The sequence below is a fragment of the Diabrotica virgifera genome, chromosome 3 (assembly GCF_917563875.1).
Source record: "Diabrotica virgifera virgifera chromosome 3, PGI_DIABVI_V3a".
Taxonomy (NCBI): domain Eukaryota; kingdom Metazoa; phylum Arthropoda; class Insecta; order Coleoptera; family Chrysomelidae; genus Diabrotica; species Diabrotica virgifera.
This window is the reverse complement of record NC_065445.1, coordinates 187,215,574-187,241,994: the sequence shown is the minus strand read 5'-3', so window position 1 is coordinate 187,241,994 and position 26,421 is coordinate 187,215,574. Positions and strand designations below refer to the sequence as shown.

General features: G+C 32.9%; 1 protein-coding gene across 4 annotated transcripts in view; it reads right to left on the bottom strand.

The window, feature by feature from the left end:
• Window positions 1-26,421, bottom strand: part of LOC126882250 (gastrula zinc finger protein XlCGF57.1-like) — a 74,429-nt gene that overhangs the window by 42,551 nt on the left and 5,457 nt on the right. Inside the window, exon 1 of one of the 4 annotated variants that reach the window (XM_050647077.1) lies at window positions 9,856-10,009. The exons of 2 other annotated variants lie outside the window; for them this stretch is intronic. In XM_050647077.1, coding sequence (XP_050503034.1) covers window positions 9,856-9,871 — 16 coding nt within the window. In that variant the 5' untranslated portion in view covers window positions 9,872-10,009. Of the gene's footprint in view, window positions 1-7,976; window positions 11,753-26,421 lie in introns of those variants that run through there. One more of the 4 variants, XM_050647079.1, reaches the window with a different exon arrangement.

Sequence of the window (26,421 nt, the reverse complement as noted above, 5' to 3'; positions counted from 1 at the left end):
ATAATTCATTCAGGTATTCTGTCCATCTTTTTATTTTATTCTCTAGATCTACAATAAGGTTTCCATCTTTGTCTTTAAGTTTACCTATTTGGCATTTCTTTATGCTTCCTGTTATCTCTTTTACTTTTTTGTGCATATTGAACGCATCATACTTTTTCTCATAGGTTTCCATTTCTTCACACTGTTCTTTAATCCACGCCTCTTTGGCTTCTTTTATTCTCTTTTTTATGTGTTTGTTTATTTCTTTGTATTTGTCTAGGTAATTCTCCATATTTCTTCTTTGTTCCATCAAGTCTAGTATGTCCTGTGTCATCCACCCCTTGTTCTTTGTTGTCGTTTTTGTCAGATGTTTCTTTCCTGCTGTTTGTATAGCTGTATTTATGTACTTTAATTTTTGGTTAACGTTATCTGTATCGTTAATTTGTTGTTGCACTGAACTGAGGTTTTCATTTATTTGTTCTTCTGTTTCTTGTTGTATATTTTTGTTTCTAAGTTTAACTAAATCTAGTGTCTTTCTTTGTGGTCTCCTTATCTTTTTTGGTCTCGCCTCTATCACAGTAACTACCGGATTATGATCTGAGCCTATATCAGCTCCTGGGTACGTCTTAGTACATTTAACAGCATTACGATACCTCCTTGCTATCAGAATGTAATCTATTTGATTTCTCACTATTTTTTCTTTGGTATGTTGTGGAGATGTCCATGTATATAATCGCCGAGGAGGTAATTTAAAAAGGGTGTTTGTTATTACGAAGTCTTCGCTCTGGCAAAATTGAATCAATCGATCTCCTCTGTCGTTTCTGTTTCCAAGTCCATAGTTTCCTACATGTTCTCCTACCTTACCTTGACCGACCTTGGCATTAAGATCGTCCATTATTATGTTAATGTGTTGCTTTTTTATTGCTTTCAGCATTTCTTCTAAGTCGTTGTAGAATTGTTCTATTTCATCGTCATCTTTATCTGCTGTTGGTGCATAGGCTTGAATAAGATTTATAAAGTTATGTCTTTCTTTAATTTGTATTAATATTAAGAGTTCTGAGTAAGGAGTACAGGTAATCAGAGAATTTTTCCATTTCTTTAAAATGATGATTCCAACTCCGTACCGATGGGTGTTGTTGTCGATTCCGGAGTAATAAAATACGCCATCATTTCGTGTTGAACATTTCCCGGATCCTGGCCATTGTGTATCGCTGATTCCTAAAACATCGATGTTTAGTCTATTCATTTCTTGTTCAACATTATCCAGTTTTCATGCAGAGAACAAACTTCTCACATTCCACGTTGCAACTCTTAAAGTTGTTGGTTTCTGCATTTTTGTACAAGGATTTTGCAGGTTTACGACCGAGTGAGCCTTGTAGTCTTGTGCTTTTCTCTCTCTGCCGGATCTTGGTATCCGATTCCCATGATCAGTAGAGTTTCCACTATTTTTGGTGTACACCGTAATGACTTAACTAGGGGTACTCTATGAGTCTTTAATGCAGTGGTTCCCCGTTGCCTTCTGCATCCTTCCACCGTTGACCATCCTTGGTTCATCCGCCTTCGAGACCGATTTCTCGATCTCAGGACAAAAGAGTGCCCTTCCACATACTAGCTCATCCGCCCGAAGCCGTTGGCCAGTAAGTGGTGGGATTGCATATACCGGCAATCATTCGGTAGATTTCACCATATCTGGTTACCCTCACTTAGTTTAGCCTGCAGGCCAATGCAGTTGCCCGGAATGTGGCACGAGGAGCCACAAATGAGAGTTGGATGTCTTATGGGGACCAGTTATCAAGAACCATCTCCCGTCCATGACGCTCGATGTGGCCGTTCCGATAGAAAGGTACTACCCCTATAATACATCCCATACATCCCCACACTAATACTACTGCAAAAGTACTATTTTGTTACATCGGCTTTCTATCGGAGAAGCCCTCTCATTTTTGTTCCCTTTTTCTTACTTTACCTATTCTTTTTATTCTACTTCTGTTGTGAGTTTATTTTTCCTTTCCAATTTCTTTACACATACTCCAACAGAAGTTCTGTTTTTTGTTACACAGTGAATCTTCGCTTTATACAGTTTCGAAAAATTTCACTTAAAAAATTGATTTCATGTGTGATTAAGAATATGTGCTTGTAGAACAGATAGATAGGGGAGTCAACCTAGATCGAAAACTTTGATTGTTTCGGAAAAATCAAACAAGCTTATATTTGCAGAAGCTGCTGTCGTTTAAATAAAAACCAGTTCAAGTTTATATTCAGTTTTATTCAGGATGATATCAGTCACAAGAAATGCCATTAGTACACAAATACACAAAAAATCGTTAGGAATCAGCAAAAATACGTGCGATCATTTTGAAGTGGGCGACACTACTGGTTCTGGAACAGTACTCCGGTGTAGACTAGGAAGGATCTGTTTTAGGTGGATGTGAGAGGTGGCATTCGGATTTTTGCGGAAAAAGTTAGGTGATAACTTCGTTAATAATAATTGACTTATGCTCCTTCTCAAATATGCCCGGAACATTAATAAAAATAAATAAAATATTTAAACATTTCAAAAAATTTCGTTTTTTTTTCTACTTTCTTTGCTTATAACTTTAAAACAGTTCATTTTGGAACAAAGTCGTACAGGAATAAAACAAAGATAATTAAATTTTCTATCAGATGCGATTTAAAAACGTCTTAATTTACCACCCTTGCTACAAAATAGCAATAAATATAAAAGAAGGGGGCAAAACAAGCCTGTCCTTATTCAATGTTTTTCCATCACTTAGGTTACACTTGTAACCTTCCTAATTCGCTTAGAAAATTTTTGCAATGTGCTAAAACCGTCCACCAAATTTCATTAAAATTGACTTACTAGATTTTGCATAATAATTTTGCAATCTAATTGTTTTTTAAATTAAAATTTTTTAAAATCTTGCACAACAAAAACTAGAACATACAAAGATTTGTCAGTTTTTTTACATATAAAGAAGCACTCCACCTATCTAGTGCACTTTACAGAATTGAAATCGGATTATTTAAGCAGCCTCAGCAATGTTTTAAAGTTGTAAACAATTTTTGGGCTTAAAAACAAATTAGTGCTGTGACCAGGAGGGGGTGCTACGGGCTCCTTTATTTAGATGGACTTACCCAAGTTTTTTATGTATTTTGACCCGTAGAACACGAATTTTTTGGTTAACAGTTGATCTGGATGTCAATAAGATTGTTATAAACAAAGAACTTGAGGAATTACATAACATCGATTTTTCGCAAAATAAAACATTTTTTTGTATTTCTTGGGTAATTCTAAGCAAAAAATGTTCCTATAAGTTTTTTCGTAGGATGCACAGTTTTCGAGATAAACGCGGTGGAACTTTCAAAAAATCGAAAAATTGCAATTCTGCTGACAGCATTTGAAAGTTGAAGTCAAATTATACCGTTTTTAATTATTTGCATTGCTAGAAATTAATTTTTTTATTTTTAAACAAAGCGATTTGTTTATAAGCCAAAAAATTGTTTATAATTTTAAAACATTGCTGAGGCCCCTTAAATAATCCGATTTTAATTCTGTAAAGTGTATTAGATAGGTAAAACACCTCTTTATATGTAAAAAAATTAGCCAACTTCTAAATGGTCTACTTTTTGTTCAGAAAGATTTTAAAAAATTTGAACTTTTTTAAAAACATTTAGATTACAAATTATTATGCAAAATCTATTAGGTCGATTTTAATGAAATTTGGTAGACCGTTTAAGAAAGTTATAAGAATTTTCTAAGCGAATTACTAAGGTTTTAAGTGCCACCAAAGTGGTTAAGAAACATTGAATAACAACAGGCGTATTTTGCACCCTTATTTTGTATTTATTGCTATATTGCAGAAAAGATAATACGTATTTATTTATAAATGTATTTATCAAACTGACGATATGTCAAGACCTACAAATAATACAAATGAAACAAACACTTTAAAAATCCCAACATCATCAACTTCCAACAAGATCAGCAATCTTACTCCATTAGAAATAACACAACCTAAAATTATTCCAAACGTCACAAAACATCTAAAAAGGCTCATCTCATCGTCTCCAGAAATCAACGAAAATACCACACAGACCGATTCTCATATCTTCACTTCTCCAGTAACAAGGAAATCAAAGAAAAAAAAACAAAAACGTCTAAAAGAAATTCTCGAGATGAACTTTTACTTTCCCTAGAGACAATTAAAGACAAAATTGCAAACAGATCACCACCATTTGTCCTTAATTCAACGAAATATGTGACTTTCTCGAAAACACATTAAACGCAAAACATCCCGAAATAACCTCAAAAAACTATTCGAACGAAACAGCCGAATTAATTCAGATCCTTAATTTTGTTCACGCTTATACCCACAATTCAAAATTAAAAAATAATATAACTCGATTAAGAAAGAAACTAAGCCCCAATAATTTCTCTTGCACAGAAGAGACCGATGAAACACATTCTCAGTCAGAACTCGAAAATGTCTAACCCCTATATATTACAGTGGAATATCAATGGGTTCTACACCCATTTAGAACAATTAAAACTTCTAATAAATGAAACATGCCCTAAGATCTTATGTCTTCAAGAAACTCATTTTAAGCAATCCAATATTAATCTTCAAAACTACCAATGTTTTCCAAAAAACAGAATAGCACAACAGGCAAGTGGCGGAGTAGCCATCTTTGTAAGAACAGACCTAGAAGCTAAGCCAAGCACATTAAGAGTGTCCTCAATTTCAAAAAGAAAGAAGATCCCATAGAATCACAGACGACCTCAAGATAATCCTCACCAAAAAAGTTTCATCCGTGTTAACATATTTAAAAGACATCAAATTGTATAACTCTATTTAATGTAATACTTTGTATTGTTATATCCACTAATAACCCTGCGCGGTTGATGTGGTTTTGTGTTTTAAATAAAAAAAAATGTATTTATCAATCAACGGTAATACCTTAAGACATTTTGGACCAGTCGTATATCATACAAAATTCAATTATCTTTATTTTGCTTCTCTACGACTTTGTTTCAAAACGAATCGTTATAAAGTGCAGAAAATAATCGATGTTTTTCGAAATTTTTAAATATTTTAATTTTTTTATTAATGTTCCGGGCATATTTGAGGAGCATAAGTCAATTATTATTACTGAAGGTGTCACCTAAGTTTATCTGCAAAAATCCGAATGCCACCTCTCACATCCAAAAATACACGTTTTTTTTTACAGATTAGTCCTGGTCTAGTGAGCGTTGGCGACGTTCAGCGTATGTCGCCTTCGGCGACTGTGTCGCTGTGCTCGACACACAGCTTATAGAAAACCATATCGTCACCTTAGTTCTATAAGTTGATAACTTCAAAATTGGCGTTTTTGAGATAACTAGTTCACAGGGTGTATTTTATTTGCCTCCATATTGTGTAAAAACTTGAAAACTCATTCCAAACGGGTTAAGTATTTATTTATGATCGACGAAAGTTGATAAAACTCAAATACCCCTAACATTCAGTGCTAAAACTTGATGAGTTATCAAATTATTGTTGAATGCTGCAACTAGTTAAATCTAGTTATCTAGTTATTGCGCGTGTTGTTCTGAAATCATTGAACCTACCACGTAATTGCTATTATCTGTTGATTCAGTTCATGATAATGCAATAATTCGAGAAATGTTAAAAGACTTGACAACAAATTAAAACATTGCCTTTAGTGCACGATTGTGTTAACCCCGTTCTCATGACAAGCACTTAACGCGCGTTTTGACAACTAAACTGTATGTAGTTGTAATCTCGTGGTTTCAAAACGTGCGTTAAGCGCCTGTCATGTGAACGGGATATGAGTATTTAATCAAGAGTTTGTTCTTGTTCCAAAAACGATGTGTTTATGTAAACGTTGTGATAAACGATAGCGATAAAGAAAAGTACACAGGGAAATACTACTAAGAAGGACAGAAGAGGTAAACACATTAAAAAATGACTGATCCTCTTTTAGTTGAAGCAGTGAAGTCACACATTGAAAGTTTTCTTGCAGTGCTATCCCATTATTGTGGATCAACTTTATCGAAAATTATAATTATGGATTTCACCATCCCAAAAAGGATCAGTGCCCAGTTTGCATGCACTATCTGAATGCACCTGTTAGCGAAAAAAAAGGAGTTAAAATGCTTAAAATATTACTCTCGTTAAAAAGTTCACTTAGATGCAACTTGGCCCGACATGCGACATTTCCAAATTAATGTTTTAAGGTACGTATAGATATGCGCGCCGAACACTTAGCGCCGTGTGTGCGCTACGCGTCCGTGGCGGGTTCGTTAGATTAGTAAGAGTTAGTACGTGTTTTCAAGTGGCACACAAATAGTGCACCACAAAGGGATGTATACACGGTGAGTCACCACTAACGCGACGGAAGATTACAGCGAAATGGTAAGAGATTTGAAAAAAAAATTTAATTAGTGGTTTGTAAGTTGATAAAATCTACATTTTAAAATTATTTTGAAATATACAGGGTGTCCCAATAAATGGCGGCGTATCAAAGTTATATTTTTTCTTATGGAACACCCTGTATTGGATAGCTGGAAGTGTCTACTCTTTCAGTACGAAAACACGTTTTTGTCGCTGTAGTAGTATTTTTTCTGTAGAGGTTAGAAAAGAACGTGTTTTTTTCTCGTGCCGATAACAATGCGTGACGAAAAACATGAGCAATGGATTAATGTGAAATTTCTCGTTAAATTGAAAAAACTCCGACTGAGTGCTATAATTTGTCGAAAGAGGCCTATGGTGAGAATTCTCTATCTCGTGCGCGTGTTTTCGAATGGTATAAACAGTTTATGAAGGCCCAGAGAGAGCTGAAGATGACCAACGTCCAGGTCGACCTGTCTCTGTTTCAACTCCGCAAACAGTGACCAAAATAAATGAAATTGTGCGCGGAGATCGTCGTATGAGCATTCGGATGTTTGCTGAGACTGTAAACGTCGATAAAGAAACTGTCAGAAAAATTTTACATGACGAATTGAACATGAAGAAAGTCTGTGCGAAGTTGTTCCCAAAAAATTTGACCCCTGACCAAAAGCTCGTCCGTCAACAGATCTACTCAGATTTTCTTGAGAGGTTACATGAAGAGCCTAAATTAATGGAAAACATCATCACTTGCGATGAAACCTGGATATTCAAATACGATGTTGAAAATAAGCGACAATCCATGCACTGGAAAACTCCTGCATCGCCAAGAATGAAAAAAGGAGGGATGTCGAAATCAAAATTTAAAGCCACGCTAATCGTTTTTTTCGACATTAACGGCATCGTGATGACTGAATGGGCTCTAGAGGATCAAACTGTAAACCAAACTTACTATTTGAAAGTTTTGGTAACGCTGCGCGAGCGAGTTCGTAAGAAACGGCCGGAGTTGTAGGAAAACAAGTTGTGGATCTTGCACCAGGACAACGCACCTGCTCATAACGCGCTGTCTGTGAAGCGTTATTTAGCCGCTAGAGGCATTCCAGTGCTCGAACACCCGCCGTACTCGCCTGATGTAGCAACCTGTGACTTTTTCCTGTTTCCGAAGATCAAGTCTGCCTTAAAAGGAATCCGGTTCGAGTCGATAGAAGAGGTGAAGCGAAAAACGGAGGAGCTCCTAAAAGCTCTAACAAAAGAAGACTTCCAGCATTGCTTTGACCAATGGAAAAAACGAATGGAACGGTGTGTGGCGAGGGAAGGGGAATATATTGAAGGAGAGCATTCGATTGTAGAATAATTTTTAAAATAAAACTCTTTTTCATAAGCAGTCTCGTTATTTAATAGCCAGACCTCGTAGTTTCATAAAGCTTCCCTATACCTATGTACAGTGTTCTGAGTTATGCTGACTTTTCTTAAAATGTAAAGTTTTAAAAGAAGGCTTATTCTCAAGTTATTTAAGAAATTATAAAAAAAATACTTTTACATCTAAATAGTTGGATATTGGTTGAATGTATTCCATGATTGATTATTATACATTTATTTACAGGGTGTTCAACATTTACAGTTTCATTATTGGATTATTGAATGTGTCATATGATGCTTATTTTAAACGGAACACCATGTATATTAATTATATTAAACGAAGTCACCTCTTTCGAGTGGTATATGGATGTCCTATACCTAGGTCTAATAGTTTTTGCGTAATTTACAATTATTTAAATTCTTAATCTGTAAATCGATTTTAAAACAAAAGATGTATCTCATTGTATGACATCGCGATTTTATGACAGTACGGTCTGGTAATTATCAAAAATATAAACATCCATGTATATTCAAATTTAATTGTTCCTAAAAATGAATAACCACGTTATCTACGAAAGAGTAGACATGGTACTTTGCATTGGGGAGTGTTTGCAAAATTGTATCTTACTTTCTAAAGTTTACGCTTAAAAGTAGGTATACTGATAGAAGACAACCAAAAAAGGACGTTTTTGAGAAATTTCGGAAAGTTAAATAAAAATAAACCAGTTATTTGTGATCACGTCAAGTAACTTGATGTCCTGCTTTCTGTTACGGAAAACCCAAATACTAGTAAAGAAAAATTTCGAGTAAATCAGTCAAACGACTGTTAGAATACTTAAGAGAAACCACTATTACCCGTATAAAACTTAACTACACCAATATTAGACCGAACAGGATTATGATAAATATTTAACTTATCGTTTATGGATTTTAGACTTTGGAGCAGATCCTGATTTTTTTAAAATGTATTGTATACAGACCAATATACCTCCTTTTCATAATAAGGGTCTAGTAAATAGACATAATTTTCATTTCATTATGATACAGTAAACAAACATTTATTTCGTACAGTTTAAAAATCGAGAGTGCATAAATATTATTTTTAAAATCAATTTACCGTTTAAGAAAATTGTAAATTACGCAAAAACTATGACTCCTAGTTATGGAACATCCCTATACCATTCGAAAGAGAAACCTGTGTTTAGTATAATAATTTATTAACATACATGGTGTTTTATTTAAAATAAGCATAATATAACACATTAAATAATTCAATAATGAAACTGTAAACTTTGAGCACCCTGTAAATAAATGTGTAATAATCAATCATGAAATACATTAATTATAAAATAATTACCAGACCGTACTGTCATAAAATTACAATGCCATTAATTAACTACATCTTTTATTTTAAAACCGATTTACAGATTAAGAATTTTAATAATTGTAAATTACGCAAAAACTATGACACCTAGGTATAAGACATCCATATACCATTCGAAAGAGGTAGATTCGTTTAGTATAATTATTTATTAATCTACATGGTGTTCCATTTAAAATAAGAATAATATGACACATTGAATAATCCAATAATAAAACTGTAAATTTTGAACACCCTGTAAATAAATGTGTAACAATTAATCATGAAATACATTCAACCAATATCCAAATATTAGATGTAAAAGTATTTTTTATAATTTATTAAATAACTTGAGAATAAGCCTTCTGTTAAAACTTTACATTTTAAGAAAAGTCACCATAACTCAGAACACTGTACATGGATATAGGGAAGCCTTATGAAACTATATCTTATTTTTTGCGGACAATTAAAAAATGCAATAAAATAGAGGGTGTTCCATAAGAAAAAATATAACTTTGATACGCCGCCATTTATTGCGACACCCTGTATATTTCAAAATAATTTTAAAATGTAGATTTTATCAACTTACAAACCACTAATTAAATTTTTTTTTCAAATCTTTTACCATTTCGCTGTAATCTTCCGTCGCGTTAGTGGTGACTCACCCTGTATAAACATTTTAGATATATCCCATACGCACGCCAATGGTGAATATAAAATTCTTAGTTGTATGTCAAAAATGCGCAATAACTACTTCTTAAAACCTACCAAATTTCATTTGCATATCTCAACCGGTAAATCACTCAAATCGGACAACTGGTTTAGGAAATCCAAGACATCAAACATGTTACATTTTTAAGGTGTTCCTTTATTTTTGCCGGTGTAGTATAAAGGCGACGATATGAACCAGTAGTGGCGTCTGTAGTCTGTTGCTGCAGTCTACGGTCTTGTTCAGAATCATACCTTCAAATAAAAACTCCATTGGTTGCACTAAGAACTTAGTTGCGAAATCTTTAAAGCAAACTTCACGTTTGAATTGGGTTTTCCTCCGCATGAGTTCTTATATGTCTAGTTAATGATTTTTTGGTAACGAACTGTTTGCAGCAAATTTCACAGGAGAATGGTTTTTCCCTCGGATGAATTCTCATATGAATAGCTAATGATCTTTTGGTATCAAACTGTTTGTTGCAAATTTCACAGAATGGTTTTTTCCCTGTATGATTAGTTAGATGATTAATTAATGATATTTTGGCAGCAAACCGTTTGCAGCAAATTTCGCAGGAGAATGGTTTTTCCCCTGCATGACATCTCATAATATGTCTAGTTAATATTGTCTTGGTAACAAACTGTTTACTGCAAATTTCACATGTGAAAAGAACGTCTCTAGTGTGCCATCTCATGTGTGAAGTTAACTCATTTTGCACTGTAAACCGTTTGGGACAAACTTCACAGGGGAAAGGCCTGTCATCTGTATGCCTTCTCATATGTATCTTTAAGTTGTAATTTGTTAAAAATTGTTTAGGGCACACCTTACACGGGAAAATTTCTTTCGTATGAATCCTCATATGTACTTTTAAATTAGAACTACTGAAAAATCCTTTGGAGCAAACTTCGCATGTGAAGGGCCTTCCTTCAGTATGTGTTCTCATATGAAATGTCAACGAAGAATTTGTAGAAAGAAGTTTTAAACAAACTTCGCACGAAAAAGTTTCTCCTCCAGTGTGTGATTTGATATGCAATTGAAGATCTTTATTTGTTTTATACTGTCTCTGACAAATTTCACACTTAAAAGGACGGTTTTCCATATGCACGGTCATATGACTTTTTAATCTACTACTTGTTGCATACTTCTTGGGGCAAATTTCGCATTCGTAAGGCGCTTCTTTAGTGTGCTTTCTCATATGAACCTTTAAATCCGAAGTGGTTACACACTGTTTGGAGCAGATTTCACAGCTGAAGGGTTTTTCTCCAGTATGTGTTCTCATATGTACTTTTACTCCGGACTTGTGTGAAAAATGTTTTGAACAAATTTCACATTGAAAAGGTTTTGCGCCCGTATGCAATCTCAGATGGACGTTGAAATAATGGCGGTCAACGAACTGTTTGGAGCAAATCTCGCACGTGTAAGTTTCTCCAGTGTGCCATTTTAAATGTCGTGCTAAATTATCTTTGTGTAAAAATGTTTGGAAGCAGATTGCACATGTGAAACGTCTTTCTTTACTCCCTCCACTGTGTTTTAACATATGCGCTTTGAATTTAGATCTTCTTACAAATTGTTTGGAGCATATTTTACATGAAAAAGTTTCTCCCGTGTGCCATCTCATATGTAATTTTAAAGAAGAATTGGAAAAATACTGTTTGGGGCAAAGTTCACACTTAAATGTTTCTCCTGTATGAATTCTCATATGCGATTTTACTTCAAAATTAGTTCGAAACCGTTTCAAACAAATTTCGCACTTCAAACGTTTTTCTTCATCATTACGTCGTTCTTCTTTACCATCATGCGACTTCATATGTCTATTTAAATTACGTTCTAATAAATACTGTTTGGAGCAAATTTCACAAGTGAATGAAGTATCAACAGTTTTTGTATCCTCTCCTACCAAGCGTTTGTCCGAGTTCAAATAACTGTTAGCATCATTGTGTATTTCTTCAGAGGAGGAACCTAAAAGTATAAATACTCATTTGTCCATTTGCTATCTATGATAAAGTATGATTTGATTTAATAAGACAGAATATAGACGAATATGATGAAGGATTCACTATAGGAGGCAGAAAAATCAGTAACTTGCGTTACGTAGATGACACTCTTATACTAGCAGCGAATTAAATCAAAATGACCACCATCAACGAACTGCTAAGTCCACATCCATACCATCCACATACGTGGATGATATACTAGCATGCTTTACAGGAACTCACAGGCAACTTGACCAATTTTTATCATACATTAATTCACTCCAGAGTAATCCCTAACAACACAAAATATTCCAGGAATGTATCGTATGTATTGTAAGATCAAAGTTCTATTAATGTTTGAATGTCCTGGACATTCAAGGAACATTCGGTGAACATCTGATTAAATTATTGGTGGAATAATACCACAAGACATTCTATGAACATACTACCAATGTCCTATATTTTAAGTGAGGCCATTTACTATTCAATTTGCGTTCATTTTCAAATTTGCCGCGCGTGTTCTACGTAAGTAGGGTCGCGTGCCGCGTAGTCATCACACATCACATTTCCATTTCATGATAACCTAAAAATTTCTGATTGGATGGAAAATAGAAATTAGTGGCTTTTTTTGCTGTTCTGTCTGTTAGTTTTGCTCTGGCTGGATCTCTTTTGTTTAAACAATTATGTAAGTATTATAAAATCCGTTTTCAATTTTCTTTATTCTTTATGAAACGAATTATTTATGCATATTATTACCTGTAAATAGTACCTATTTCTTTTGATTTTTAATTATTGTTAAAAATAAAAAAATTACCATTCATTTAAATTTTTTTTAGAATCAGCTGAAAGTGGCCTACAAAAAAAAAACAGGAAGGAAACTATGAAAGGCAAAAGAAAGATATAAAAAGTGTATTGGCTAGTTGGAAAAAACTCCACATTGTCGATGCATAATAAGTTATTACTTTATAAACAAATATTAAGACCTGTATGGACTTACGGATGCACACTATGGGGGTGTCCTTACTAGACCAAGTAATATAAAAATTATACAAAGATTCGAGAACAAAAATACTGAGAAATATTTTAGATGCTCCTTGGTATGTGACAAACAGTGATCTCCATAAGGACCTAGAAATGGAACCTGGATGTAATCATCAAGAAGATGGCAGGAAGTCACGAGCAACAACTTCGTAAGTACGAGAATATTGAGGAAATCCAGCTCCTCGATACTATTGGGCAAACTAGAAGAATGAAGAGGACAAAGCCTTTTGAACTAGTTTGAGTGATAGGTGATAGTGAAAAGCACAGCATGGTGCTTGTGTGCCTGTGTATGTTAGAATAGTGCATGATCTTGTTAGATTAGATAAGAGACGCTATGGGGTAAGCTCTTCATTTTAAGGAACAGTATTAATTTAGGTTAAATTAAAATTACTCATTGGTCAGTTATGACCAGATTGTTATTGTAATGTACAATTCAATACAATGAATCATCATCGTAGTGATGATTATGGAAAAAACATATGACAAGATTTTGTGCAATAATAGTAGATTATACCACGAGTCAATAATGATGGCTATTATTCCCGAGGAATATTTGCGAACCGAGCCGCGTTAGCGGCGAGGGAGTAACATTCCGAGGGAATGAGAGCCATTATTGCGAGTAGTATACTCTACTTTATCTACGACAAATTAATTAATTTAAGATTTTTAATGAACAACTTTATTTGTTAAAAACATTAAAATTAGTAATAGTACAATTAATAAACTGAATTGGTTGAGAATCATCATTAACTTTAGTAGTTTTTAATACAAATATTTGGGATCTCGATTGCTGTAGAACAAGAAGATGGTACATTACTGTTTATCTCTTTAGCGATAGTATCTGCTGTAGTTGCCTTGTTTCTCATAGACTGATCAATGTATCCTTCAGCTACCTGTGTTGACTTCCAGCCCCCATGACGCTTTAATCCAGTTAAATCGGCTCCTCCATCAATATACAGAGTGGCAGATGATCTGCGATAACAATGGCCGGTATAACTTTGAGGATTTGGCAAGTTTAAATATTTGGCAATCTGCCTACCAATATCTGCAAATTTGTTCTTTCCTATACGTTGTATTGTACATTTAGATTTTTGATAATTTAGAAAGAATGAATTTATTTTCACATGTGACGGACGGAGATCGATGTATTTCTTCACAATATTGTAAAACGTACTGTTTATGGTAAATTTTTATGTCAAATATACTATTCGTTTGACAGTGACACTTTTTGAGGTTGATTATTTTGTTTCCGTGGTGAATTTTGTGATTGTTGTGCCAGAGGGATTAATAGCTATTAATCCCGCATTATTAATCCCTAAGGGATTATTATATGGCATTATATTGCAAACACCACAAGTATAATACATATATTATGTATCAGTCGTAGATAAAAATATTTATATTTATCAAGGATGTATTACTTGGTATGGCCACATTATACAGTATGGTGCAAATGAAAGGCATAAATTCGTTATTTCGTTAACCGGCGACTTTAAGAAAAAATCTCGAAACAGGTCAATTTTTATTTTTAAATTATGACATTTTGGCCTACGTCATACTAGTGACGTCATCCATCTGGGAGTGATGACGTAATCGATGATTTTTTTAAATGAGAATAGTGGTCGTGTGCTAGCTCATTTGAAAGGATATTAAATTCTCTATTCAGTAATGCAAACATTTACATAATTATTTATACAGGGTGTTCAAAAATTTTTTTTAAATTAAATTTTTTGACAAAAGGAAAGAATTTATGTAATTTGTTTAATTCAAAATACAGTTTATTGCTGTCAGAAATCAGAAAAAAATGTTTACATCACAAATAAACATTGCTTTTCGCTTAAGAGGATCGGTACGTATTTTCGGCTGCAATGCTATTCAAATGGGGATTCATTTTTTTCGAATCCTGAGAAAACTAATAAGTATTTTTGAAAAATTTAAACGCAGAATGAAAGATCACGTTATTAGCGAGGGCCGAAAGTCCCTGAGAACTTCTATAATGTTTATTTTAATAAGTTACAGGGGTGAAAAACTAAGAGAAAATTTAGTGTGATTTTTAATTTCAAATATATTATTCAAAATAAACTTTTTATTTATTCTAAGGGACTTTCGGCCCTCGGTAATAATTTAGTCTTTCATTCTGCGTTTAAATTTTTCAAAAATATTTATTGGTTTTTTCAGGATTCGAAAAAAATAAACACAATGCCGTGGTAATATTTTCCAAATCTATCTTTGTCTTACAACGCACTCAGCCGAATATAATATTGTCAGCATAATATATTGTCAGTCAGACACTGACAATCAGTGACAATTTTAAATATTTGACATTGTATCGAGAATATGTTGAGTTATTGATTAAATATTATTGAAATATAGTGTATTTGATAAATAATTGATTTAAGACGTGAACTTAATAAAAAGTTATTTATTGTGTATTATTTGTGGAAGATCCAAGCAGAGAATACATCAGGATAATATATTCTGTGATCCAAGTATTTTGTTGTTAAAGATGTTCAAAATTGTAAGCGTTCCATAACAATATATTATTAAAAAATCACTTTAACACTTTTCTTCTTTTCTCGATTGAGTATTAGTCTTTGTTGTACAAATAAATTATTACAATCACTGAATACATAGTTAGTGAAAAAATTATCATATTTATTAACTGAATTAATAATTTTCAATTATAAAAATAACAGTTATCCAAGAACATTCAAAACCCATCTCTTTAAATTAATGATGACATTTTCAAGTAGAATGACATTCTAGTAATGTTTACATATCAATACCAGTGTGAATTTTACTACACGTAATTTGCCGTGTAAAGACAGAAAAAGTAGGGATACACGTAAAATATTTGCGAATTTTGTACCCATAGCCTTAAATTAAATGTTCAAATTTCCAAGATGCAGGTGGTTGGTGGGAGCTGGCATGAACATTGAATTTAATCGAAAAGCAATGTTTATTTGTGAAATAAACATTTTTTTGTTTTTAGGCAACAGTAAAATGTATTTTGAATTTAATAAATTACATACATTCTTCTTTTTTTGTCAAATAATATAATTAAGAAAATTTTTTGGACACCCTGTACAAATATTTAAATAAAAGTTTATATTACTAAATAAAGAATTGAATGATCTTTCAAATGAGCTAGCACACGACCTATATTCCCATTTAAAAAAATCATCGATTACGTCATCACACCTAGATGGAGGACGTCACTAGTATATATGTCAAAATATCGTAATTTAAAAATAAAAATCGACCTGTTTCGGGATTTTTCTCTAAAATAGCTGGTTTACGAAATATCGAATTTATTCCTTTCATTTGCACCATACTGTATACTTCTGGTATATCGTCGGTGATGTGACAATACCTCCTATCTGCTTTTTCATGAATTTTGTAGGAGACGAAAAACCATTTTTAGGGTCATCTCCTGTTTTCACATGTAAATTTTGACATGTTTTTAGTAAATAGATAGTTGAATTTACTACAAAACATGTCAAAAAATATCATATGAAAACAGGAGGTGACTGTAAAAAAAGTCTTTAGTCTCTCTTACAAAACTCATGAAAAAACAAATCGGAGGTATTATGTCACATCAGCGACTATATCCAGGGAATGTCTAAAAAATATACTGTGTATGTCCAAAGAACATTCGTATATATTCATGGAATGTTCCAACAAGACATTCAAGGAATGTTTAAAATGCTGACAGGACTTTCCTGGGACATTTAGGGGACGTTCTTGTGCTTTTGAGGACATTTCAGGAATGTTTTTAATGTCCCGTGTGTACATTCTAGGAACATACATGGAATGTGTAGGGATATTGAGTTTACAATAGAAACAGAACATGATAAATCCATAAACTTTCTAGATGTAACAATTACCAGACTGCACAACAAACATGAATTCTCCTTATTTCATAAACCTACTCATACTGACACAACTATACACAATTCATCATCCCATCCTACACAACATAAATTATCAGCCTACCATAGCATGATACATAGACTGACAGAAATTCCCATGTCAAAAAATAACTTCGAGATAGAACTGAACATCATTAAGCAAATAGCAGTAAACAATGGCAACAACGAAGAAACAATAAACAAAATTTGAAACCAAAAACTCCATAAGAAAGTCCTGAAATTAGTCTATCCCCCACCACAGAAAGAACCCAGTACCTTCTGCTGTATCACATATACAGGCAAGATATCAACAAAAATACATAAAAGAGGAAGGACACCAGCTTTCAAAACTAACAACTTGAGCAGGAATTTAAATACATTAAAAACAATAAGAGCCGAAAGAGAAAGCAACTACAAAGTGATTATACTCCGTTTTGACAAACGGATAGCAGAACACAAAAGGGATTTCAACAATAGAAGAACAGACTCTACATACGCACTTCACCTTCTAGATCATAATCATTCTTTTAATGAAGTTTGAAATTATTCATATTCAAAATAAAGGCCTTAAGCTATCTTTATTAGAATCTATGGAAATTAATAAACTGAAAACTACAGATATAATTCTGAATGACCACCTTGAGACAAAGAGCTCCCCACTTCTTAAATTCTTCAGTTAAAGACTTTAAAATGCAAACACATAGAAAAATGTGAGAGCACTTGAGAAATGCTGTCTATGGCCTCTTATGGTTTATTTTAATTTTAATTCATTTTCTGATGACGTGGCAACGTGATTTCTTATACTTATATATTTACATATCCATATACGAAAGCACAGCAGTCGTCATTACATCGCCATCAAGTTCAGTCAGGGAATGCAACATCCTCTCATACAAACATTATAAGTGCTTTTTGTGTCGGATTTTATCTGAAATATACAGTTAAGTCAGTGGCGGCTCGTGGCTTTAGAGACAAGGTCGGCAAGGTTTTTTATCTCCTCAGATAGAGCCAATATATCAAGTGTCATATACAGTCTTCGGATTTTGTGGAAGTATCGAAAACAAAAGTTTTCAGTGTTTTATTGCTAGATAAAATGAACTTCCATCAAGTAACGGTCGAATCCATCAACGCATTATTTTTAATTTATTCTCACTCTCTTGTGATATTAATTATGATTATTTCATTCATAGGAGATTCTGACCAATAGAAAGCTACAGAAATGCAAATTAAGGTGATAATTTTTGATTATTTCATTTATAGGAGATTCTGACCAATAGAAAGCTACAGAAATCTAAATTAAATCGATAATTTTTGATAAATACCCGTCGTCAAGTATATTACGTCAGATGCCCTTCGTTGCTACGAAAAAATACATTCAGTGACATTAATGACAATTAATGTTTTAAAAATTATAAAAGTGATGACTTTCAACCGTCAAATTAATATTTATAACAACTGTGTGTTTAATTGTACTAATTTGTACTTACATAAATAAATTACAATAAAATTTTGGTTTTGAACAGTTTTATTCATGAAATAATCGCAACAAATTGCACTCGATCTCTACAATTAATATAGAATTTTTGCCCTCGTGACACTTTGAAATAATTTCACTCGCCTTTGGCTCGTGAAATTAAAACTGTCAAAGTGACACTCGGGAAAAATTCAATAATTTTAGAGCTCTTGTGCAATTACTACTGATAATATCCCGTCGTTAAGTATATTACGTCAGATGCCCTTCGTTGCTACGAAAAAATACATTCAGTGACATTAATGACAATTAATGTTTTAAAAATTATAAAAGTGATGACTTTCAATCGTCAAATATTTATAAAAACTGTGTGTTTAATGGTACTAATTTGTACTTACATAAATAAATTACAATAAAATTTTGGTTTTGAACAGTTTTATTCATGAAATAATCGCAACAAATTGCACTCGATCTCTGAAATTAATATAGAATTTTTGCTCTCGTGACACATTGACATAATTTCACTCGCCTTCGGCTCGTGAAATTAAAACTGTCAAAGTGTAACTCGGGAAAAATTCAACAATTTCAGACCTCTTGTGCAATTACTACTGAAAATTTCTCAAGTGTTTGTGATTTCTGATGTGTAGTACTTAAGTCCTAGTTTTGACATATACTTGTGGTATTATCTCAAATTAGATTAATGATTAGATAATTTTAGGATAAATCAATTTAATATTTCTGCGTATAAGAATTATTTAAAAATGAGGAGGTGTCAATCAAAACCAACCTTGTCCATTTTAAGAAGTTTTAGGGAAATCGCAAAAAAAACGACCCGTGTTGAGCTGCCCCCCCCCACTTGCAAAAATCAAAAAACAAATAGCCCTGATATATGAGCCTTCATATTCCGCAAACTAAAAATTTTGAGCTCGTTCCACTGAGCAGGAATTTAATACTTTAGTGGGGGGAGGGGGGGCGAGTCAGCCCCCACCACTACTTAAAAATAGGAATATTGAATCGGTTTTTGCGGCAGAATTACGAGCTATTTATGAGCTCTTGAAATTATATAGTTTCGATTTTTGAGCTCATACCTTCCCGGCTTAAGAGAAAGTTGTACTTAAAATGCATTAAATTAATTATTTGGCGACTACATATCATTTAATAATTTATAAGCTTTCAAATTACGCGCATTTAGATCAGTAAATTGCAATTTATTTTGTATATATAGTGCAGTCATTGAAGGTAAAAATCAACGATTACCTTCAATTTCGGTGAACCTTCATCGATTTTCACGAAAATTGGTTAGTGGTTAGAGGATACGTCAAGAAACAAAGGTGACATGGTACCACCTTGCGCCTTTACTCTTTATAGAGTAATAAACTCTTTCGATTAGAGAGATACAACCCCTTCGCAAGAAAACCATCCCATATTCCCGGCTTAAGAGAGAGTTGTACTTAAAATAATTTAAATTAATTATTTGGCGGCTACATACCGTTTAATAATTTATGAGCTCGCAAAATATACGCATCTCAATTATTGAATTGCCATTTTCTTTCTATAGTGCAGTCACTGAGGGTAAAAATCAACTATGACCTTCGATTTCGGTAAATCTCCATTCATTTTCACGAATTGACAATAACAACTTGCGGTTTTAGCCTAGGGTATATGTCACCCCTTCTCGGGGGTGAAAATTACTTTATTAAAAATAACCCCACAAATCGAGAGAGGGACAAATTCTAAGCAAAATTTGTTATATAATGTTATTAAAATAAATCAATAATTTTTGAGTTATTAAAGATCAAATATTTTAATTTTTGAAAAAGAAAATGCATGCTTTAAAGCGATTTTTCATCAATAACTCAAAAACTAAGTTTTTACAAAAAAGTTTTCATCACTAAAATTGAAGCTAGTAAAAAATATAATAAATTGCTTACTTAAAAATAATGTTAATTTAAAGTAAGTTATAGGTATGTAATTAAATGTACATTTTTTCTGCGACTATTCAAATCTAAGGATTCAAGCTATTCAAACGAACGTTAATCTATTGAGTGATTTAGTACATTTAAACGATATTTATATTTATATACTTTAACATAATTTTTGAATATATCTTTTTCAATTTTAAAGCTCTTAAAATTATTGGGTAGGCCCGGCCTATCCTGCCTACCCCTAAAAGCCGCCACTGTGTACATGGTGGTGGCGTGGAGAGGTAAACATCAAGCGATGTTTCCCAGTTATTTCTTGGTCGGATGGCAGCTTCTTCTGAGTCTTCTATTGTTGTACAGGTTGCAGTAGTGGATGCAGTAATCGATTATGGTCGTCTTCTAGTTGGTTGTGGTGTTTCTGTTGTTTTCTCGAATGACTTTGTTTACATATGGAATTTTTAGGTCAGTGTGTAGAGTTTGGTTTGATACGTACCATGATACCTACATTAACTATTGCTGGAAGTATCTTGGATTATGCTTTTTGGATAATCACGGTATTGGATTTGCTAGCACAGCCTCACAGTTCAATGCCGTAAGTCCAGATTGGCTTTATCACTGGTTTATACAGGGTGTTTCATTGGGAAAGTAACACGTTAACTGTAGAAAGAGTCCCCTTAGGCGTCTCAAAAATACCATACTTAATGGGTCTTACTTCAATAATAATAAAGATACTGAGTGATTTATCTATTTTGCCATTTTCTTATTTGGTTTATAACTTTTTAACCATACTGTATATTTATTTTATATTTCGCACGCAAATATTGTTTAAGGTGTACAATCAATTAATTTATTTACAATTGTAAAAAATTCAGGTCCGGATTAAATAATATTAAAAAAATGGTCCAACATAAAAACAACACCCTGTACATTAATTTTTTTTAAAAATAGATTTTCCATTTGAAAAGAGGATGAAAAACTAAATTTAGTGGTATACTTTGAATTTTCGGCAAAATTATTTTTCTGGTAAAATTTTGAATTTGAATTCTGAAATTATGCGAATTGTGACAGCTCGGAGTAGAAAAAAATTGAACTACGACTTACAACTTGTTAAACACTCTGTATATTTATTTTATATTTAACACCGAATATTCTTTAAGGTGTCCAATCAATTAATTTATTTACAATTATAAAAAATCCAGGGCCAGATTAAAAAATAACACCGTGTACATTACATTTTTTTAAAATAGATTTTGCATTTGAAAAGAGGATGAAAAACTAAATTTAGTGGCATATACTTTTAATTTTCGGCAAAAAATTTATGTGAACTACAAGAGCTCGAAGTAAAAAAAATAAAATGTGACTTAATTAATCAATACCACTATTTAATCTAAATTGGTAAAATGTTAACATTTCAATGCTTTTTTTATTATGACGACAAATAATTCATAACAAATATTCACTTTTAATTAATGAATAAATAATAAAGGGTCCACCAAAAATACATAACTTTAATCAACAAACTATCTTAAAAATTAAAAACAGAAAAATGTTTCTAAAAAATAACTTATCAAAACTATAGTAATTGTTCAAAATGGCCACAACCTTATTGAAGGCAAAGTCTTGCTCTTTTTGTTATTTGTCTGACTGACTTCCTAATCTCGTCAGGGTTATTCTTCATTTCTTAGAAGGCGTCTCGAATCCGGTCAAGAAGTTCTTCCCTACTATTCATTTCCTCGTTAAAAACTTCGGATTCCAGATATCCAAAAGTTTTTTTTAAATTTTTAAGACAGTTCGTTGATTAAAGTTATGTATTTTTTTGGACTCTTTATTATTTATTCATTAATTAAAGGTGAATATTTGTTATGAATTATTTGTCGCCATAATAAAATACAGTGGAACCCCGATAAGTCGGCCCCCGATAACCCGGAAGTCCGGCTAATCCGGACCGATTTTCATCAGATAAACATTTTGATTTTCAGTACATATTTTGTCTTTTGACAATGACACCCGTTCTGGCGTCGAAATGTTAATAAAATTATTTTTTCAATTTAATTGTGGCTTATTTCCCATCAAAATAGTTAATTATCAGATAAACATTTCAACGATAAAAATGTATGTATGTAATATAATATTTGAGAGATAATGTGTATTTGTGTAATTTGAACTATACGATAGTAAAAATGACTCATGGCACAAGCCGGCAGAAACAACAGGCACCTGTCTTTAGCATTCCTTTATTTTTTATTTCAAACTGTATTAGCATTGTTTAAGAAAAAATTATTTTTTAATCAATGGTTTTAGTTTTCACTGCTCTTAATACATAATAACAAAACATCGTTCCAATTGTGACTGTATGAATACAGTATTGTATTGTTCGCTTCCGTTTGCTTAGGTTTGTGTTTGCGTGTTTTTAGTAATTTAGATCTATACTGCCGTGCTAAGCCCAAAGGCGGTAACTGATTTTTTATCGAAAATGAGATTTTTGTATTTCTAGGTAGGTTTCATTATATTATAATGCTTCTAAAACTCCAAGAACTTTGTAAATATATTCTAAATACCTTGTTCTACCCTAGAAATACAACAATCTCATTTTCGATAAAAAATCAGTTACCGCCTTTGGGCTTAGCACGGCAGTATAGGTACTGTGCATATTTATATATATTTCATGTTATTTCAATTCTAACGGAGTTTATCTGTAAGTATACCGTATTTTATTAATTTTTACCATATTCTCCGACTAACCCGGATTTTCGATAACCCGGATCGGCCGCGGTCCCGATTAACCCGAGTTATCGAGGTTCCACTGTACACTGAGATATTAACATTTTACCAATTTAGATTAAATAATGGTATTGATTAAAATTAAGTCACATTTTCATTTTTTTACTTCGAGCTCTCGCAATTCACATAATTTCAGAATTAAAATTCAATATATTACCACAAAACGAGGATTGCCGAGGATTGTAAAATAGCATTGATACGTAGAAATAAAGCAAAAATAGAAAAAGACAAAAATAATACACAGGATACTACAGAAAAATATAAAATGGCAAGAAGAGAAGTAAAACAAATCTGCAGAAAAAAGAAAAGAGAACATCTTGACAAACAGTTGAAAACAATAGAAAAATCATACATAAACAAGGAAATAAGAAATTTCTACCAAGAAGTAAAAAAATCCCGAGGAACTGCAAAGAGTAAAACAAGTTATTGTAGAGGTAAAGACGGTGTGCTTTTAGGAGAAACAACAGAAAAATTGAACAGATGGGCGGAGTATTTTGAAGAACTATTAAATGCAAATAAACAAGCAGAACCCCAGGAAATAAAACAACATGAACAGGATAACACAGAACAACAACGTGAAGAAGAACCTACACTACAAGAAGTAAAAGAAGCAATATTGAAGTAAAAAAATAACAAAAGCGCAGGAGAAAGCGGAATTCCAGCAGAGATTTTTAAAGCAGGAGGAGAAAAGCTGCAAGAAAAAATTTTCCGACTAATATTAACAGTCTGGCAAAAAGAAGAAATGCCGCAACAATGGAACAATGCACTCATCTGTCCAATCTACAAAAAAAGTGATGAAACAAGTTGCGAAAATTATAGAGGAATATCGCTATTAGAAGTGGCCTATAAAATACTTGCAAAAATCATCCGAAATAGATTGCAAAAGGAGGTAAATAAGATCATTGGAGAATACCAAGGAGGTTTTAGACCAGGAAGATCAACTACAGATCAAATATGTTTATTAAAATTAATACAGAACAACAGCTACGAACAAAATTTGGGACTACACATGTTGTTCATTGACTTTAAACAGGCTTACGACTCAGTAGACCGAGATATGCTATATGAAGCCATGAGATCCTTGGGTATTTCAGGAAAGCTGGTTAAATTAGTGAGAATGACGCTCAACAATACAAAAAACAGGATAACACTGGAAGGAAATTTTTCAAAACAATTCACAGTGAATAAAGGACTAAAACAGGGCGACCCTCTATCTACAGACTTACTTAACTTGGTACTAGAGCACATAGTAAGAAGGATAAAAATTAGCACAAGCGGTACCATATTTAACAACAGACAGCAGTTTATAGCTTACGCTGATGATCTAGTCATCCTAACAAGAACAAAGGAACATCTCCAAAAAATATTCCAAAAGTTCGAAGCGGAAGCAAAAAGGTATGGATTAAGAATCAACTAAGGAAAAACACAATACATGGTAATGAAAGGATATATAAATAAAGAGGATAACTATATAAAAATGAAAGGAGAAGGAGATGAATATAAATTTAAGGAAGTAGCAGAATTCGAATACTTGGGAGTGACTGTAACCAGTACTGGAAGGGAAGAAAAAGAAATAGATAAAAGATTATTGAAGGGAAGTCGAGTTGTGGGTGCCTTAAACACGATATTAAAAGCAAAAAATGTATCAATAAACGCGAAAATCAGAATGTATGAAACGATAATACGGCCCACAGTGTTGTATGCAAGCGAAACGTGGGTAATGAATCAACAAGAGGAGAAGAAGATACAGATATGGGAAAGGAAGGTCCTGAGAAAAATTTTTGGAGGTATACAGATAGCGGAGAAAACCTGGAGGAGACGAACAAATGAAGAAGTAATGAGGATATATGGGAGACCAAAAATAACGACAAAAATACGAGCCCAAAGAGTTAGATGGCTGGGACATATTACTCGAATGCCAGAAACTAGAAACGTCAAACGAATATTGAATGACAGAGCATTGGGAAAAAGGAGACGAGGTCGCCCAAGGAAGAGAAGGTTAGAGGCTGCAGAGAGGAATTTGGAAGAAATCGGGGTGAAGGACTGGAGAAAGAGTGCAGAGGACCGAAAAGAATGGAGAAATATTATCCAGAATTTAGAAGCCGTAGGCCTATAAGGCCTGTTAGCGCTGTTATATATATATTACCACAAAAATCATTTTGCCGAAAATTCAAAGTACAGTGGAACCCCGATAAGTCGGCCACCAATAACCCGGAAGTCCGGCTAACCCGGACCGATTTTCATCAGACAAACATTTCAACAATAAAAATGTATGTAATATAATATTTAAGAGATAATGTGTATTTGTGTAATTTGATCTATACGATAGTAAAAATGACTTATGGCACACGGCGCCGGCTGTAGAGCGACGTTCATTCTCGGATTATCGTAAACAACAAACAGGCACCTGTTGTAGTATTCCTTTATGTATTTATTTCAAACTCCCTTAGCATTCTTTAAACAGGAATAAAAGACTATTTAAAAAATTATTTTTTATTAAACAGTGGTCTTAGTTTTCACTTTTCTATTGTGTGTAGTACAGTCTTGTATTGTTCGCTTCAGTTTGCTTAGGTTTGTGTTTTTGTGTTTTTAGTAATTTAGATGTGTAGGTATTGTGCATGCATTTCATGTTATTTCAATTATAACGGAGTTTATCTGTAAGTATACTGTATTTTATTAATTTTTACCATATTCTCCGGCTAACCCGGATTTTCGATAACTCGGATCGGTCGCGGTCTCAATTAATCCGAGTTATCGAGGTTCCACTGCATACCACTAAATTTAGTTTTTAATTCTCTTTTCAAATGCAGAATCCATTAAAAAAAATTAATGCACATGGTGTTTTTTTTGGGTCGGGACATTTTTCCAATATTTTTTAATCTGGTCCTGGATTTTTTATAATTGTAAATAAATTAAATGATGGGACACCTTAAAAAATATTCGGTGATAAATATAAAATAAATATACAGTATAGTTAACAAGTTGTGAGCTGTATTTGAATTTTTTTAGAAAAATCATTGCCGAAAATTCAAAGTATACCACTAATTTAGTTTTTCATCTTCTTTCTAAATCCAATATCTATTTTAAAAAAAATTAGTGTACAGGGTGTTGTTTTTGGGTCGGAACATTTTTCCAATATATTTTAATCCAGACCTGAATTTTTTACAATTATAAATAAATTAATTTATTGTACACCTTGAAGAATATTTGATATCATTTCATTATATCAAACAAACGAACAAACGAAAGAATATATAAAAATAGACTGGGGCAAACAAGAGACTCCATATGAAAATTGAACCTGGTCCTGTGTGATAAGAATATCAGCATAAAAACAATAAGAAGAATTTATATTATACCGTGACAAGAAGTATCCTCATTTATGGGTGTGAAAATTGGGCAATAAATAAGAAAACCAAAAACAAAATAAGAGCAACAGAGATGGAAATCCCAATGAGAAACTGCAGAGTAATAAAGATATGGAATAAAAATAAGATACAGATTAAATGGACAGTCGGATAATGGAACA